We start from the raw sequence: 15404 nt of genomic DNA, 5'->3' as shown, positions 1-15404 counted from the left end.
TTTTCTTTCATGTCTTCAATGTCTGAGATTCTCTCTTCCATCTCTTGTATTCTGTTGGGTGACACTTGCCTCCGTGGTTGCTATTCAAGTTTCTATATTTCTCATTTCCAGATATTCCTCAGTTTGGGTTTTCTTTACTGATTCTATTTCTATTTACAAGTCTTGGATGATTTTATTGATTTCCTTTTTATGGACCTCTATCAAATGCATAGAGGTTGTTTTAAAGTCTTCCACCTGTGCTTCAGCTATGTTGGAATATTTACAGTCTGCTGTGGTAGGGTTGCTTAGCTCTAGTGGAGACATGCTTGTCCTGGCTGCTATTGTATTTTTACGCTGTTATCTAGACGTCTGGAATTGGGAAGATTGTAATTCTAGATGCTGATATCTGATCTTGTCTTTGTGGATGGGTGTTTTGTTCCTTGTTTGTTTTGTTGTTGTTGTTGTTGCTTTTATTTGTTTTCTCTCTCTCTCTCTCTCTGGTTCTTAGGAGAATATGGCAGTTGTGTGCTGCCTGTAGGAAAATCTTCGGGAGTCCTGACAGGTGTGGGCTCTGGGGGTTCCAGGTAAAATGTGCTTCTGGGTATTGGGAGCTGACACTTAGCATCTGGGGTGGTGGAGGGGCTTAACAAGAGGCAGGAAAGCAGGGAGTTCCACCAGGATCTTGCCTCGGGAGCAGAGAGGGAAGAGGATCACAATAAAAGGACTGCTACAGAGCCAAGCATGAGACTGGGGATTGGACTTGGAGGAATGAAAGGAGAGGTGAGATCAGCAGTTAGCTTCCTTGCTTCTCTGGCAGGAGGGGCCTGTGGGTTCCCAGGGAGCACCTGCTGGAGCTCGGGGGGGGGGGGGGGGTGGAGGAGTAGGCAAGGCAAGAGCTGGGGAAGGGAGTTTAGGAGGGAAAGATCTGTAAGAGGCTACTGCAGGCACTGGGCTTCAGAGCTGGGGGGTGGGGGTGGGGTTGAAGCTAGGGACTGGACCTGGAGGACTTGAGGGACAGGTGAAGATCTGCAGGTGGCCTACCTTTCCCTGGCAGCAAGGGCCACTGAAACCACTTAATGTTGGTCATTGTCCAAGAGCCTCAGTTCTTCACTTATGAATGGAGAAGACAGGCAGCATCGTCCTCCACAGGATTGCCAAGAGGCCTTGACAAGCTTTGCACCTTTGCTTTTAGACCAGGATAGCTTTTGCACACACATTAGCAATCATTTGGGTCATAGGGCTCTTAGAGGCTAATGCCCCCAAATAAATTTCCCCTCCCTCCCTCCCTCCCTCCCCCCCCCCCCCTCTCTCTCTCTCTCTCTCTCTCTCTCTCTCTCTGCCAAAGCTTTGCTAGGAATAAAAGAACCCAAAGGTGATTCCTGGCCCAGATTTAAGACACTTGCCGTCTAGACTCCTGGACCAAATTTAAGACACGTGCTGTCTTGATTCCCCCTCATCTGTGGTTCTGGACCACAGTCACCGGGCAGCGAGGGTCCGGGTGGGCGGAGCTGCGGAGGAGGGGCGGGCTGGAGCCCGAGACCCTGGCCTATTGCAGTATGCAAATTCTGGGTGTCCAGGGGGCGGGAGTGAAGAAGGAAGGGCGGTGCTCAGTGAAAGGAGCATTGATGCTGCGGGTTGCCGAGCTGGGCCAGACAACTGACCAGAGCCGGGCTCCAGCGACCGCCCTACCTCCTGCTCGGCTCTTAGCAGCCACCGCACACCATGCACCCCCAAGAGCGCACCGCCTCCCCGCAGCTGCTGCTCGGCCTCTTCCTGGTGCTGCTGCTGCAGTTGCCCTCCGAGTCCAGCGCCTCCGAGAACCTCAAGGTGAAGCAAAAAGCGCAGATCCGACAGAGGGAGGTGGTAGACCTGGTGAGTCTGAGAGTGGGTCCTGACCTAGTGCTGGAGAGGACCCACCCGCGCACGAAACGGCTGTTGGTGGTGCTGACCGTAGGGGTGCGCGTAGGACAGCCCGTTAAGTATCTTAACTGAAGTGTCCAGCCTTGTCTGAGTCTGTGGGTGGGGAAGAATCTGGGACATGCCCGAAGTGGAGTCTTGAAACTCCAGGGGGACCATAAAGAGAGATGATTGGAGAGATGTGACGTGGGTTAGGTGAGATGTCCCAAGACTGTGTAGGCGCCCAGGAATTTCTGGCCTCAGGAGAGGCCACGCTTGAGAGAAGTGGGGAACGTTATGGTTGCAACTGGAGTAGATTGAGCTACTTGGCTGATTTCAAAAGCAGGCCAGAGAAAGACCCTAGGCCAGCTGATCGCCTGGGCCTGGGCCAAGGCTGTGCAACGTGTCCTTTGTTGGGACTGGTGGCCACGTCTGCCTGGAGGAGAGACAACCCCCACAAAACATGTGTTCAGCTCTTTGTAACTTGAAAATTATGAGTCACTTCGGGTCATCTTCCTGGGGAGTTATGAACGGCAATTTACTCCTCGACGGTCTTGAGCTCGGGCCAGGAATGGTTCTGAGGGTTTGAAGCTGGACGGGAGCGCGGGGGGTGAGGGTGGGGTGGGGATGTGTGTGTGTGGAGATGAAGGGTGCCAGTGAGAGCCCTCCCCAGGACCCCTTTCGCCTGTCCTGTTTAAAGCAGAAGCGCAGTCCGGTCTTCAGCCTGTGGCTGCCAGACAGGAACACTGCAATCGCGATCGAGCTACAGGGAAAGCAAACGTCCCAAGCTCTTTCTGAGGGGCTAACCTGTGGGAAAGCCTGTTTGCATAAAGCCTTTCCCCCTAACTCTGAAAGTCAACAAACCCAGTTTTCTGCCCCATGCAAGAGCAAACCAGCGACAGATCTGTAGTCCTTGGCACATCATAAACTCCAGGCCTTGAGCCAATCTATATGGTTGTCAGGCATTGCAATACGTGAGAAGACTGGACATTTGGTGATTTTTTTTTTTTTTTTTTTTTTTTTTTAAGATTCGACTTTCTTAAACTGACATTCTAGGCTAAGCTAATAAAGCAAGCTCCCTGAGAACTAATTCTAAACGGGATTCAAAAGCGCTTGGGGCGGGGGGAGGGGATCTCTGAAGCTTCACACAGCGGTGGAGCGTTTTGTTTGTTTTTGTCGTTGTCTTCTGCTATGATATATAATTTTGTCCTACAAAAGCACACTGTGTTGGGGCTCCAGCTCTATTTTAAGTACCTAAATTGTTTTAAAAAAATGTGCCACATGAGCGTGGTTCATGTGCAGTTTGCATGCTGTGAATGTGTAGTTTAGATACAGAAAAAAAAGCACCTTTCCCCTTAAAGCTAACATTCTCCGCTCTAAGGATTTTATAGTACCTGTGGTTCCCCACAACTCTAACCCAACTTGGCAAAGCGTACTGTGCAGCCGGCCTCAGGTGCATCCTGTAGATTGGATTTGGTCTTGGTGACAGAAAAAGTCCACACAGTCATTAGGAAGGCTTCAACAGCGTGTATAAAGTAACTTCTTTGTACAGGCGCTGTCAAAGCCTCCCTTTCACGCGCCCTCGAAGTTCTGCCCCCTGGTGGCCAATATAAGAAACGGGGAGCGGGAGGGAACTTCCATTCACTGTTGACTGCCGTTCCCAGAGGACTCTAAACATCTATTGGGACTAGGGTTTTAAATTGGGAAAAGACAAAGTTCACTCTACGTAACATCTTGCCTGAGAGGAGTTAAAAATCTGAAATATACTAGAGAAATTTGCTAGGGTAACTTTAAAATAAGAATTTATTTGGAATGCATTGCATTTGAAAGGTCTAATTAATGGCACCCTTGTTTCCGTGGGAACTAATTCGAGGGTAGGCACGGGAACTGGACGAAGGAAGCTCAAGTATCGCTGTTGTAGGTCAGCGGTTGACCGCTTGCCTAACATGCATGAGAATCTATGTTCAAGCCCCATTACTGTAATATGGACAGGTGCTCCCCCCCCCGTGTGTGTGTGTGTGTGTGTGTGTGTGTGTGTGTGTGTGTGTGTGTAGGAGCAGTCTCATGTATCCCAGGCTCATCTCAAATTTGCTCTGTTGGGAGAATCCTGAGCTCTGGCTCTTCCTGCCCCTGCCTCCCGAGTACAGGGATTACATTGGTGTGCTACCAACCACTAACTTTAAGACAAGAATGCTTGATTATCCCGTTTATCCCCAGGCATTGGAATGCTGGGTACATGGCCTGGTCTCACATATCTAGAAATGAGTGAGGCTAGTATTAAAATAAAAAGAAAATAGTTCTAGAATGTATGCATTTAAATTTTACAACAGATACAAAACGAACAACAAAACAGAGAATTCTAGCTCTTACAGATGGTTTGGTTGATTATTACCTATCTGTTGTGGACAGGTAGTCAGATGAGACCGGGCCACAGACTGCTATTTATGGGGACGGAAGGGGTTGGGAAAGTGCTATCCTAGTAGATCCTTCTTTATATCAAAATAGGAGAAGCAGATGAAAGGGTATCCAACTTAGAGATAATGCAATACTGAATAATTATTAGCCAGGTGGTGGCGGCGCACGCCTTCAATCCCAGCACTCAGGAGGCAGAGGCAGGCAGATCTCTGTGAGTTCGAGGCCAGCCTGGTCAATGAGTGAGTTCCAGGACAGCCAGGGCTGTTGCACAGAGAAACCCTGTCTTGCGTTGGGGGGGGGGGAATTCAGGGCCTGGAGAAATGGCTCAGCAATTAAGAGCCCTGGCTGCTCTTCCAAACAACCCAGGTTCAATCTTAGCATCCACATGGCAGCTCACAACTATCTGTAACTCCAGTTCCATGGGATCTGACACCTTCACACAGACATACATGCAGATAAAACACCAATGCACATAAAATAAAAATAATTTTTTTAAAAAAGGTTAATTATTGACTGCTAAGGTTTTATTAATCTTAAGGAAGTCACTCAAAAGCAGAACAAGTCTATATGGATAAGTATTTTCATTATATCAATATTTATAGGAGAAGAGAAGGGGGAAATATTTATAACAAAAAACAGAATTAAGCACCCAAAAACTGAGTATTAAAGATTTTTGTATGTTTGTTTGTTTTGTTTTGATGCTGCAAGGTTGAGGAGTGGATGTGGAGGGGCTGGGAGGTGAGTGGAATCAGGTGCTTGATGTGAAATTCCCAAAGGATCAACAAAGAATTATGTTTTAAAAAAATGTGTGATAACAAGACAGTGGTGTTTAATCCCAACACTCAGGAGGTAGAGGCAGGCGGTTCTGGGCCAGACTGGTCTACAGAGCGAGTTCCAGGACAGCCAGGGCTACACAGAAAAACCGTGCCTTGTTATAATTTAAAAACTGGCCTGTGCCTGCAAGAGGAAAACAGAGAGACGAGACACAGAGAGAGGAGGTGGGCAGGCCCTGCCTTTTAAAGAGGACTTAGCTGTAGCGAGGTGACCATGTAACTGATGACTTTGTCAGGCCCTGAGCAGATCTGAGTACCACCTGAGCGCTGGCAAGTGCATCCTGACAGGTGACAGGCCAGCATAATGTCTGAATGCTGATATCTGAATGTGTCTTGAAAGGAAAAAAAAAGTATAATAATATAAAAGTGCATTTATGGAGTATAAATGCTTGATAAAATGTGGAACTATAAGGAACAAACATAGACTATTGGGGGCTGGAGAGATGGCTCAGCTGTTGAGAAGCACTGGCCGTTTTTCCGGGGACCCACGTTCAATTCCCAGCACTCACGTGACGGCTCACAACTGCCTGTCATTCCAGCTCCAAGAGCTCTGATCCCTCCTCTAGCAGGCACAAGCCAGGCATGCTACCATACTCATAAAATAGTAAGAACAAAATTTAAATTAAAAAAAGATCAAGCCTAGCGGTGGTGGCGCACACCTTTAATCCCAGCACTCGGGAGGCAGAGGCAGGCGGATCTCTGTGAGTTTGAGGTCAATCTGGTCTACAAGAGCTAGTTCCAGGACAGGCTCCAAAGCTATAGAGAAACCCTGTCTCAAAAAATTAAAAAGAAAAAAGAAAAAAAATCAAGGATGTGTACCTTGGAAGACAGCTAGTTAAAATTATTTATAATCATAAATAGAAAAAGACATGAAAATATGTTTCCGATTTGTGTAAGTGTGTGCAGTAAAAACATAATGGTAATGATAATGAAATGATAATGTCTTCTATATAACCTTAACATGAGTTCTCCAGAGTAACTCGTCAGAACATGGACAAGGTGCTTTAAAGGGACTCCTGACAGATTCAAAATAAATGTAGTTGTGATCACCAGAACCTTCTATATTGTTTATTTACACCGTCACGAATGTATTTCCTTGTTAACTTATTTCGCACTGGGTGTTAAGTAAAAACTAAGAAAAGGCAGCTCCGCCGGCACAAGACGTCCAATTAGGTCAAATCAAACCAAATCAAAATGCCCATCGTCTTATTAAGAATGACACTCTCGTGTGGTCTAGCGCATGGCAGAGAGACAGGACAGCAGGGAGCCCATGCGAACCCCAAACCACCTGTTTCTCCTTTGGGAGCCCATTTAAATACCCTATGGGAATGGTCCTGATCCCCTCTCCCGCCCCAGGGAGGGGCCAGGACCTGGCATGCTGGGATTTGGAGTCCAGAGCAATGCAACTCCCAGGCTAGGGGACTGGGATGGGTGCCAGGGGCTGGAGGCTATGGTCCCAACTTAACACTGGGAATCAAACCTTGAGCCTTGTGCATGCTGGGCAAGAGCTCTGCCGCTGAACTACATCCCTGCACCCCGTACTGATTTTGCATCTGATTTACTGTTGCTTTCCCCCTTCTCCTTGTACTGCAGTACAATGGAATGTGCTTACAGGGACCAGCCGGAGTTCCTGGTCGCGACGGGAACCCTGGGGCCAATGGCATCCCTGGGACACCCGGAATTCCAGGTCGGGATGGATTCAAAGGAGAAAAGGGGGAGTGCCTACGGGAAAGTTTTGAGGAATCCTGGACCCCAAACTACAAGCAGTGTTCGTGGAGTTCTCTGAATTACGGCATCGATCTTGGGAAAATTGTGGTAAGCAAAGTTCAAATTATATTAAAGTTGAAGCAAAATGTAGGAGTTTTGTAAGTCAGTGTCTTTTTTTTTTTTTTTTTGCTAAAGAACTTTAAATAAAAAGATGCGGGACAATAATTTGTGATTTTTTTTTACTTAAAATTAATGAAGAGTTTGATAACATTTCAGTTAATTTCATAAAAGTATTTACTTAAAGCAAATGCAAAAAGAAAGCATAGTATTTTTCAGGTTAGACAATAACCAACATTCTAATCTTACCATTACATAAATTTAAATTTAGTCTACCACATCCTACTGTAGCTTCAGGCCTAAAAGTGGAAGACAGTGTTAGTCCCAGCGATTGAGAATGAGACCACTACCATAGTATAAAGCCAAATGGGCTCCGGCCAGGTCCATAGCCAGGTTTCTGGGAAATGACCCCAAATATCGGTTTGCACGGGCTTAAGAAGGAAAACCCATAATCCATTGTATTTCCTGTCAGGTCCAATCAGGGGCAAGCATAGATCCTGTCGTACCTTAAGCCTGTGAAACTCCGCCCACAAGTGATCAAACTCAGATGGGTGCAGATGGGTCAAACAAACTTGTTCTGAGAAGTGAAAACAGGAGACTTGTTATCGTCTGTAGTCGGTACAATCTAGCATTGCAGGAACTGGCTATCCTTGGGCAGGGAACTTGCCCCTCAGAGACATTTTACATTTTAAAAATGTAAAGGAGCACAAATGGTCTAGACATCATAGACTATCAAATAAAAAGCCCAATCCCAGAAACCTCTTTTTGAGCTGTTGGTCAGTGGAGTCTCATGGACCTCCCCCAAATTCCAGACTGTTGCCGTTGCTCTGGGTTAGCCTCTGTAACTTGATGGTCGCAGTATCTTTTGAGTTAAAATGGAAAGCGTCCAGCTGGTTTTCTGCTGTGCAGGAGTGCACGTTCACGAAGATGCGCTCCAACAGCGCTCTGCGAGTCCTGTTCAGCGGCTCACTTCGGCTAAAGTGCAGAAACGCGTGCTGCCAGCGCTGGTATTTCACATTTAATGGAGCCGAGTGTTCAGGACCTCTTCCCATTGAAGCCATCATCTATCTGGATCAAGGAAGCCCTGAATTAAATTCCACAATCAATATCCACCGTACTTCTTCAGGTATGTATGACAGTGGCAGAGCGTGCCTCGGATCTGCCTGTGGGGATGTCTGATTTCCACTAGCGCGTCAGTCGCCAACACCCGTGTCTTAAAAGCAAAATAAATAACAACAAAAAGCCCTGGTTGTGGCGATGTGTCCCAAAGCTGAAAGTCAGTGACAAGTTAGAAATGACAAACACAGGCAGTGATTCTGTCGAGCGGTGGCTCTGGTTCTCAGCCATGGCTACACAGCAGGCTCACCGGGGAAGCTTGGAAAATGCCTGCCGGGGTGACACTCCTCCAGGAAGATCGAGCTAAGGGGGGTTTGATTTGTTAAAGTGGGCATTTAACCACTTGACCACTGTGAGACTGATACTAAGCCCACACCTGTCTGGAGTTCTCTGGCCACGGGGTTAAGTGGGCACGTTTCTAGGCCTTAAGGGGGCTCAGCTGGACTGCACTGACCTCCCTAGGGTGGAATCTGACAGGCACGTGAGCACATTCATCTCAGCCCACAGGCAAGCTACACAGCCACTGCCCGGCTTCCCTGCCACCATTCGCTGTCTGTAGGAATCTGCCAACCCCAGGTTTCTTTCTCACTGCGCACAGACATCCAAGGAAGAATGTCTCTCTGCTTGCTTCAGTGACCAATCATGAAATCTTTTTCAGCTGTAAGCAAAAAACTTTGGTTAAGGTGGACTGCAAGGTGTATGTCCGTGGGGGAGAGCCCAGGGGACATGGGAGGATACCGCATCAAAACAGAACAGAACAAAAAGCGGGGTTTCTTTTTAATTACAGGAATCCTGTTAAAGGTCGGTGAGATGGTTTAGCCACAGAAGGTGCTTATCCCTGGGACTGATGGCCCGAGTTAGATCCCTGGGACCCATATGATAGAAGGGAAGGACCAACTCCTGTGATAAGTGTTCCTCTGATCTCCATATGGGCACTGTGGCACAGGTGTATCCGCACCTACATACACACACCTATTGATCATGATGACAGTCAGACAGACAGACAGACAAGTGAGATGGATAGATAGATAGATAGATAGATAGATAGATAGATAGATAGATAGATAGATAGAGATATAATTGATGGATGGATGAATAGATGATAGACAAGTGATTGATAGATATACATACATATATACATATGTATAATTTTTTTGCAAAAAAGAATGCGTAAAATAGATTCACACATTGAATCACTGGCATAAGATTAAGCTAGGATTTCTTTCAACCACACAAAAGTCCTATCCTTGATTTGCATATCATCGAGCTCTAGGGATCAATGCTGGGAAGGGCTTTCTTTTAAAAGACCTGCATATTTTGATTTGGGCTCTGGTTCAGGTCTCTTCCAAAGTTGGGAAGTCTTGACGGTTGAAACTGCAGGCTTCCTGTATGATTTGGTAAATTGTTCCTTGATTTTAAACCATCTGTCTGTAACAAAACACATTCTGGTTTGAGAACACTGCCCACTGAGGAAATAGCATAGTAATAATGTACCTGCCTTCAAAAATATTTACGTGCCAACTTCTTAAGAAAAAGAGATCTTTGGGGCTGGAGAGATGGCTCAGTGGTTAAGAGCACTGACTGCTCTTCCAGAGGTCATGAGTTCAATTCCCAGCAACCATATGATGGCTCACAACCATCTGCAATGAGATCTGGTGCCCTTTTCTGGTGTGTGGGTATACATGGAAGCAAAATGTTGTATACATAATAAATAAATCTTCAAAAAAAAAAAGAAAAAGAAAAAAAGACCTTTATTACGAAATCCCTAAATCTAGTCAGGTACTAGAATCTTTAGTTAGCTTTCCATCAAGCAGGATTATAACTGATGTTCTACAGTAGTGCGGAAGGAATGGTTTTGCTTTAGTTCTAAAGAGTTGTGATGGCTCTGTTTGCAGTGGAAGGACTGTGTGAAGGTATCGGTGCTGGGCTGGTGGACGTGGCCATCTGGGTCGGCACCTGCTCTGACTACCCTAAAGGAGATGCTTCTACTGGATGGAACTCGGTGTCTCGCATCATTATCGAAGAGCTGCCAAAATAAATCCTCCGAAGCTTCTGCTCCCTACCTCTTTTATTTTTAAAACCAAACCTTTGAAGGGTTCATTTAAATGACTTTTGAGAAATCACTTTATGCACCCAGCCTAATGAAAATGCGAAGTTAAATATGTTTACAGACCGAAGTATGATCTCACATTTTAAAACTTAGCATTGTCTGTTTTACTTCAACCAAGGCTGGTTTCAGGATTTTCTCCCAGTACTTCTTTCATAATTCTGTTGAAGCTTTATATTGGAATGTCACTGTGATCGTTAGTATTTCTTATTTCCTGATGTCAACTTTTTTAAAAAACATAAAAGTTATGTCATTGTACGAGCTGTAAATGTTTAGAATTATTTTGTATCTGTTAAGTAAAATGTTTCAAACAGCTTTAATATTCTTCTTCTGTTTGTTTGTTTGTTTTGTGTAGCTCTGGCTGTCCTGGAAGTCTCACTGTAGATCAGGCCAGCCTTGAACTCAGAGATCTGCCTGCCAATACTTTCCAAGTGTGAACCATGCCTGGCAACTTTAATATTTTTAAACTGAAGATTTTGCCACTGAAGTTGAATTTTTAGTACTTAATATATGAGAAGTTGAACATAAATCTAAACTTTAAGTATTCATTTAACAACTGAAATTGTAGCATATGTATAATATGGTTCTGTATCTTGAGGGATATGAAGAAGACATAAGGGTGTTTATATGTCAGGATTATAACAGTATTTTAGGAATTTTATCTTACTATATCAAAAAGTAAAAACATATGGCTCTAGCCTCAAACTACTTACCAATTGGCAGAAAGGATAAGACACAAAGACACACACACAACTGAGATTCTTGAAGGAGGTTGTAGACTTCAAGGTGGAAGTAATTGCTTTTTTTTTGTTTTATTTTGTTTTGTTTTTCGAGACAGGGTTTCTCTGTGGCTTTGGAGCCTGTCCTGGAACTAGCTCTGTAGACCAGGCTGGTCTCGAACTCACAGAGATCCACCTGTCTCTGCCTCCCAAGTGCTGGGATTAAAGGCATGCGCCAAATTGCTTTGAATCAAGGTGATTGGAGGGCGTTCACCAACTCAGGGTGAGTGTGAGGAAGATGAAGTTCTGGGCTTGAGTCGGAAGCCTCAGCAAGAACTCCAGTTTAATTTGCTAAGAAGACCTAGGAACAGTGGTCACTAAGTGCTGCTCAGACTGTGGTAGCTACAATGGGAAGGTCCTGTAGGATATGAGTGACTTTAGCCCTTGGGCAGGAAATCCACAATAGGATCCTAGAACGCCTTACTTGGGAAACAAGGCAGCTGTGAGGAGAAGGCAACACAAAAAGACCCAAGGATTCAGCTTGAATTGCTTCCTAATGGTAAGGATGGCAAGAGCATCAATAAAGACAATGATTGCAATAGTTTGAAAAATATCAACCAAGACGATATAATAAAAATTCATTGTGGAAATTGTGAGATGCCAACAAATCAACTTGTATTCAAAACTGGGAATTGGAACCAAACACTTGTTCTGTTTTCTTTATATGAATTATGTCTCTGAATAACCAAATCAGTTATGAATGAAGGAATTACTCTTTTTTAAAAAAAGTATATGTAGTCTAGACCGGCGTCCTAGTCGTCTGCGCCGCCTGCGCCGCCATGGCCAAGTGGGGCCAGGGGGACCCGCGCTGGATCGTGGAGGAGCGGGAAGACGGGACCAACGTGAACCATTGGCACTGAGCGGGATGCCACCGTTTGGTCCAAGGGGAAGCTCCGGGAGCTCCTGGTTGGCATTACTATGGAGAATGAGGCTGGCCGGTGTGAGATCAGTGAGTTGAAGCAGGTGGAAGGTGAGGCTTCCTGTAGCAGCCGCAAAGGAAAGCTAATTTTCTTCTATGAGTGGAACATCAAGCTGTCCTGGAAAGGTACAGTTAAAGAATCTGGCGCAAAACACAAGGGACTGATTGAGATACCCAATCTTTCTGAAGAGAATGACGTTGATGACACTGAGGTGAACGTGAGTAAAAAGAAAGGAGATGGGGATATACTGAAGGATCTTATGAAAACTACAGGCACCGCCAAGGTCAGGGAGGCCCTTGGAGAGTACCTGAAGGCACTGAAGGCTGAATTTACAGCAGGAATGATTTTACCAACAAGAGCTGTAACAACCCAGGAACTGACTGACTGTTGAGAGGACACTGGCTGAGAACTCTTTGCAGGCTTCTCCAGTGGCTCTGGGTGTAAGGATTCCCACTGTAGCTTTGCACTTGACTGACCTGTTTGACACCACAGTAGAACAGCTGTACAGCATCTTCACCGTGAAGGACTTGGTGCAAAAATTTTCCAAATCTCCGGCTGTCTTAGAAGCCGAAAAGGGAGGGAAATTCCAGATGTTTGATGGGAACATCACTGGCGAATATGTGGAACTGTTAACAAACAGGAAGATCATCATGAAATGGAGGTGCAGGAACTGGCCAGAAGAACACTATGCAACAGTTGCATTGAATTTTGTGCCTGCTCCAGGGCAAACGGAATTACAATTGGACTGTAAAGGAGTTCCTGTCTGTAAAGAAGAGAATACAAAATTCTGTTGGCAGAGCAGCACTTTGAAGAAATAAAAGGTTTACTTCAGCTCGCCACCCAGAATGCTTGAATTGGTGAGGTTTTATTTATTTTTTTCTTTTGTTTTTTGGTTTTTCGAGACAGGGTTTCTCTGTGGTTTTGGAGCCTGTCCTGGAACTAGCTCTTGTAGACCAGGCTGGTCTCGAACTCACAGAGATCCGCCTGCCTCTGCCTCCCGAGTGCTGGGATTAAAGGCGTGCGCCACCACCGCCCGGCAAGTTAGGTTTTATAAGGACCTCCTTTTGCAAGCAGAAACCTGGCCTGTTTACTTACCTCTTCCTTCTTCCTCAAAAAGTCCCCTCCCCCAAGGTCCCTAATTTATTTTCTATTGGATGAAATTCATGAAACTACAGAACATAAAAGCATTGCTTGATGTATTCTAGACTCTGCACTGAGTAAAATCAGGTGTCGTCTCACCTTCCGTGGGTGTTCCTTTCTGGAAAGTAAGGGAAGCCCAGTTCCCCAAGCTAAAGCTGCTCCTAACATGCTACTTCATTGCCACAGTTGATTTAAGCGTAAGACAAACAAATGGCATGTGATACTATTCTCTTATTCTACTCCACTTCTCAAGGTGTAGTTCTTAGGGGTGTTGTTGTGGTGAGGGCTAGTTGGCTGCGCTGTTGCGCTTCTCTGGCTTTCCTTGGCGAGACATCCACATGGTCAGTTCCTGTTTTGGACTGCTGAGGGACTTCTCAAACAGCAAAGCAGAAGGCTATGTGCTTCCTGTCTTCAGTCTGCTCACGGGCTGGCTGTCGTCCGAGGGAACGGAAACAACTTAAGTAACAAAGCCATCACAGTCAGTTTAAGTACACAGAAGAGGCAGTCATTTCAATAAAAATAAAAGTTATTTTTACATAAAAAAAAGTGCCGGGCGCTGGTGGCGCACGCCTTTAATCCCAGCACTCGGGAGGCAGAGACAGGCGGATCTCTGTGAGTTCGAGACCAGCCTGGTCTACAGAGCTAGTTCCAGGACAGGCTCCAAAGCCACAGAGAAACCCTGTCTCGAACCCCCCCCCCAAAAAAAAGTGTATGTGGTCTAATGAGGTGGCCCAGAGAGTAAAGGTGTTTGCCACCAAGCCTGACGGCATGGTCAATCCCAAGGTCTATAGAGTGGAAGGTCTGTGTGCAGTACAACTGCTGGAAGTTGTCCTTTGATCTCTACACACTAACCATGGCACAGGTGTGCTTCTACACAAATGCGCACATGCGCACACACAAAATAAGTAAATAAATAAATATAATACAATTATACAAAGTCATATATTTAAAAAGTATATATATGTATATATACACACAGTTTATTTTAATAGTATTGCATATTCATAGTTAACAATTGAAGAAAGAATGCTAGCATTAGACAATCACCCTTTTCAGCCATTGATGAATTAAGGGATTTTTAGTGCAGATTCATGGCTCATAACATCCCCCAAAAGAGAGACAAGACTAAGTGCCCCATTAGAAAGTCATATGGCACCATCTAAGAAATAATTTTAGCAGCAGTCAAACCCGGATTCAATTTAGCATGCAAATATAACTATTTATTGGTGAAAAGACAGAGGATATAAGATGGATATAGATATAGCAATAGAGATAAAGGTATAAAAAGCAAAATACTGACTATAGAAAACTTGAAAGATAATTTGATTTCTTCAACAAATTGCAAAAAAAAAATTTAAAAAGAGGCGTAAGATCATATCAGCCTATTGCCAGGTTTGTACACAGACACTTATTCGAGAAAATTACAAACACAGCACAAGGTCAATTTTTCTTAAGATAGTAAGTATTGACAGTAGGTGTGATATTTTAGTTATTCTTAAACAGCGCTCGGTCTTTGGAGCATTGAAACAGTTAAGATAATGTGAATCCACATGCGGTGGTTTAAGTGAGGAATCTTCCCTCACAGGCTCATGTATTTGAAAATCCAGTTCCCAGTAGTGGTGCTGTTGGGGTAAATTATAGAACTTCTAGGATGTGGAGACTTGCTGGAGGAGGTATGTCAAGAGTAGTCTCTAGAGCTTATAATTCCAACCCAGTTCCAGTTTTCTCTCTGCTTCCTGTGTGCAGTGAGATGTCATCCCTCGACTTCCTGTTACTTCTCAAGGCCTTCCCCACCACGATGGACATCCAGCCCTCTGGAAACATAAGCCAAAATAAACTCTTAAGTTTCCTTTGGTCGTGGTATTTTATCACAGCAGTAACCAATAGATTATGGATGCCTACCACAGTGCTACTTACAGTGGTGAAAAAGAGGAAACAAACCAAATATCCATCAAAACAGAACAAAGATGAACAAACAGAAGTATATGACTATATTGTAACATTATCCAGCCATAAAAAGAACCAAGTATTGACACAAGGCTTGCAATGTGGATGAACCTAAAACCGTTATAATAAGTGAGAAGCCAGACCAAGGCTGCACCAGCAGATTAGTGTTTGCTGGAAGAGCATGGCTATACAGCACGGGTAGGATTTTGTTCTCTGGTGATAAATATATTCTAGAATGATTGTGGTGATGGCTACATAACACTGAGAACATTAAATGCCACCAAGCCAGACATATCAAACAGGCAAAATGAGAACTTTATATTATGTATTACACACGTTTTAAAAGCAGCTACTAGTGCCAGGCGGTGGTGGCGCACGCCTTTAATCCCAGCACTCAGGAGGCAGAGGCAGGCGGATCTCTGTGAGTTCGAGGCCAGCCTGGTCTACA

At 44.9% G+C, this 15404-nt stretch overlaps 1 protein-coding gene and 1 pseudogene across 2 annotated transcripts; both read left to right on the top strand.

Annotated features, from left to right (window-relative positions):
* Nucleotides 1-1528: 1528 nt before the first annotated feature.
* On the top strand, nucleotides 1529-10490 carry Cthrc1 (collagen triple helix repeat containing 1). 2 transcript variants are annotated; one of them, XM_026789480.1, is made up of 4 exons: nucleotides 1529-1806; nucleotides 6717-6938; nucleotides 7857-8073; nucleotides 9959-10490. In XM_026789480.1, exons 1-4 carry the CDS (start codon nucleotides 1702-1704, stop codon nucleotides 10099-10101), a joined length of 687 nt encoding a protein of 228 aa, XP_026645281.1. In that variant the 5' UTR covers nucleotides 1529-1701; the 3' UTR covers nucleotides 10102-10490. The 2 variants fall into 2 exon arrangements, with proteins under 2 accessions (XP_026645281.1, XP_005367595.1); XM_005367538.3 differs by having other exon boundaries at nucleotides 1529-1851.
* Nucleotides 10491-11724: 1234 nt separating this feature from the next.
* Nucleotides 11725-12722, top strand: LOC101988104 (annotated as a pseudogene).
* The last annotated feature ends 2682 nt before the right edge of the window (nucleotides 12723-15404 follow it).

This window comes from Microtus ochrogaster, unplaced genomic scaffold (assembly GCF_000317375.1).
Source record: "Microtus ochrogaster isolate Prairie Vole_2 unplaced genomic scaffold, MicOch1.0 UNK19, whole genome shotgun sequence".
Taxonomy (NCBI): Eukaryota; Metazoa; Chordata; class Mammalia; order Rodentia; family Cricetidae; genus Microtus; species Microtus ochrogaster.
Note: the sequence above shows the minus strand (reverse complement) of the source record. Positions and strands in the feature narration are given on the sequence as shown.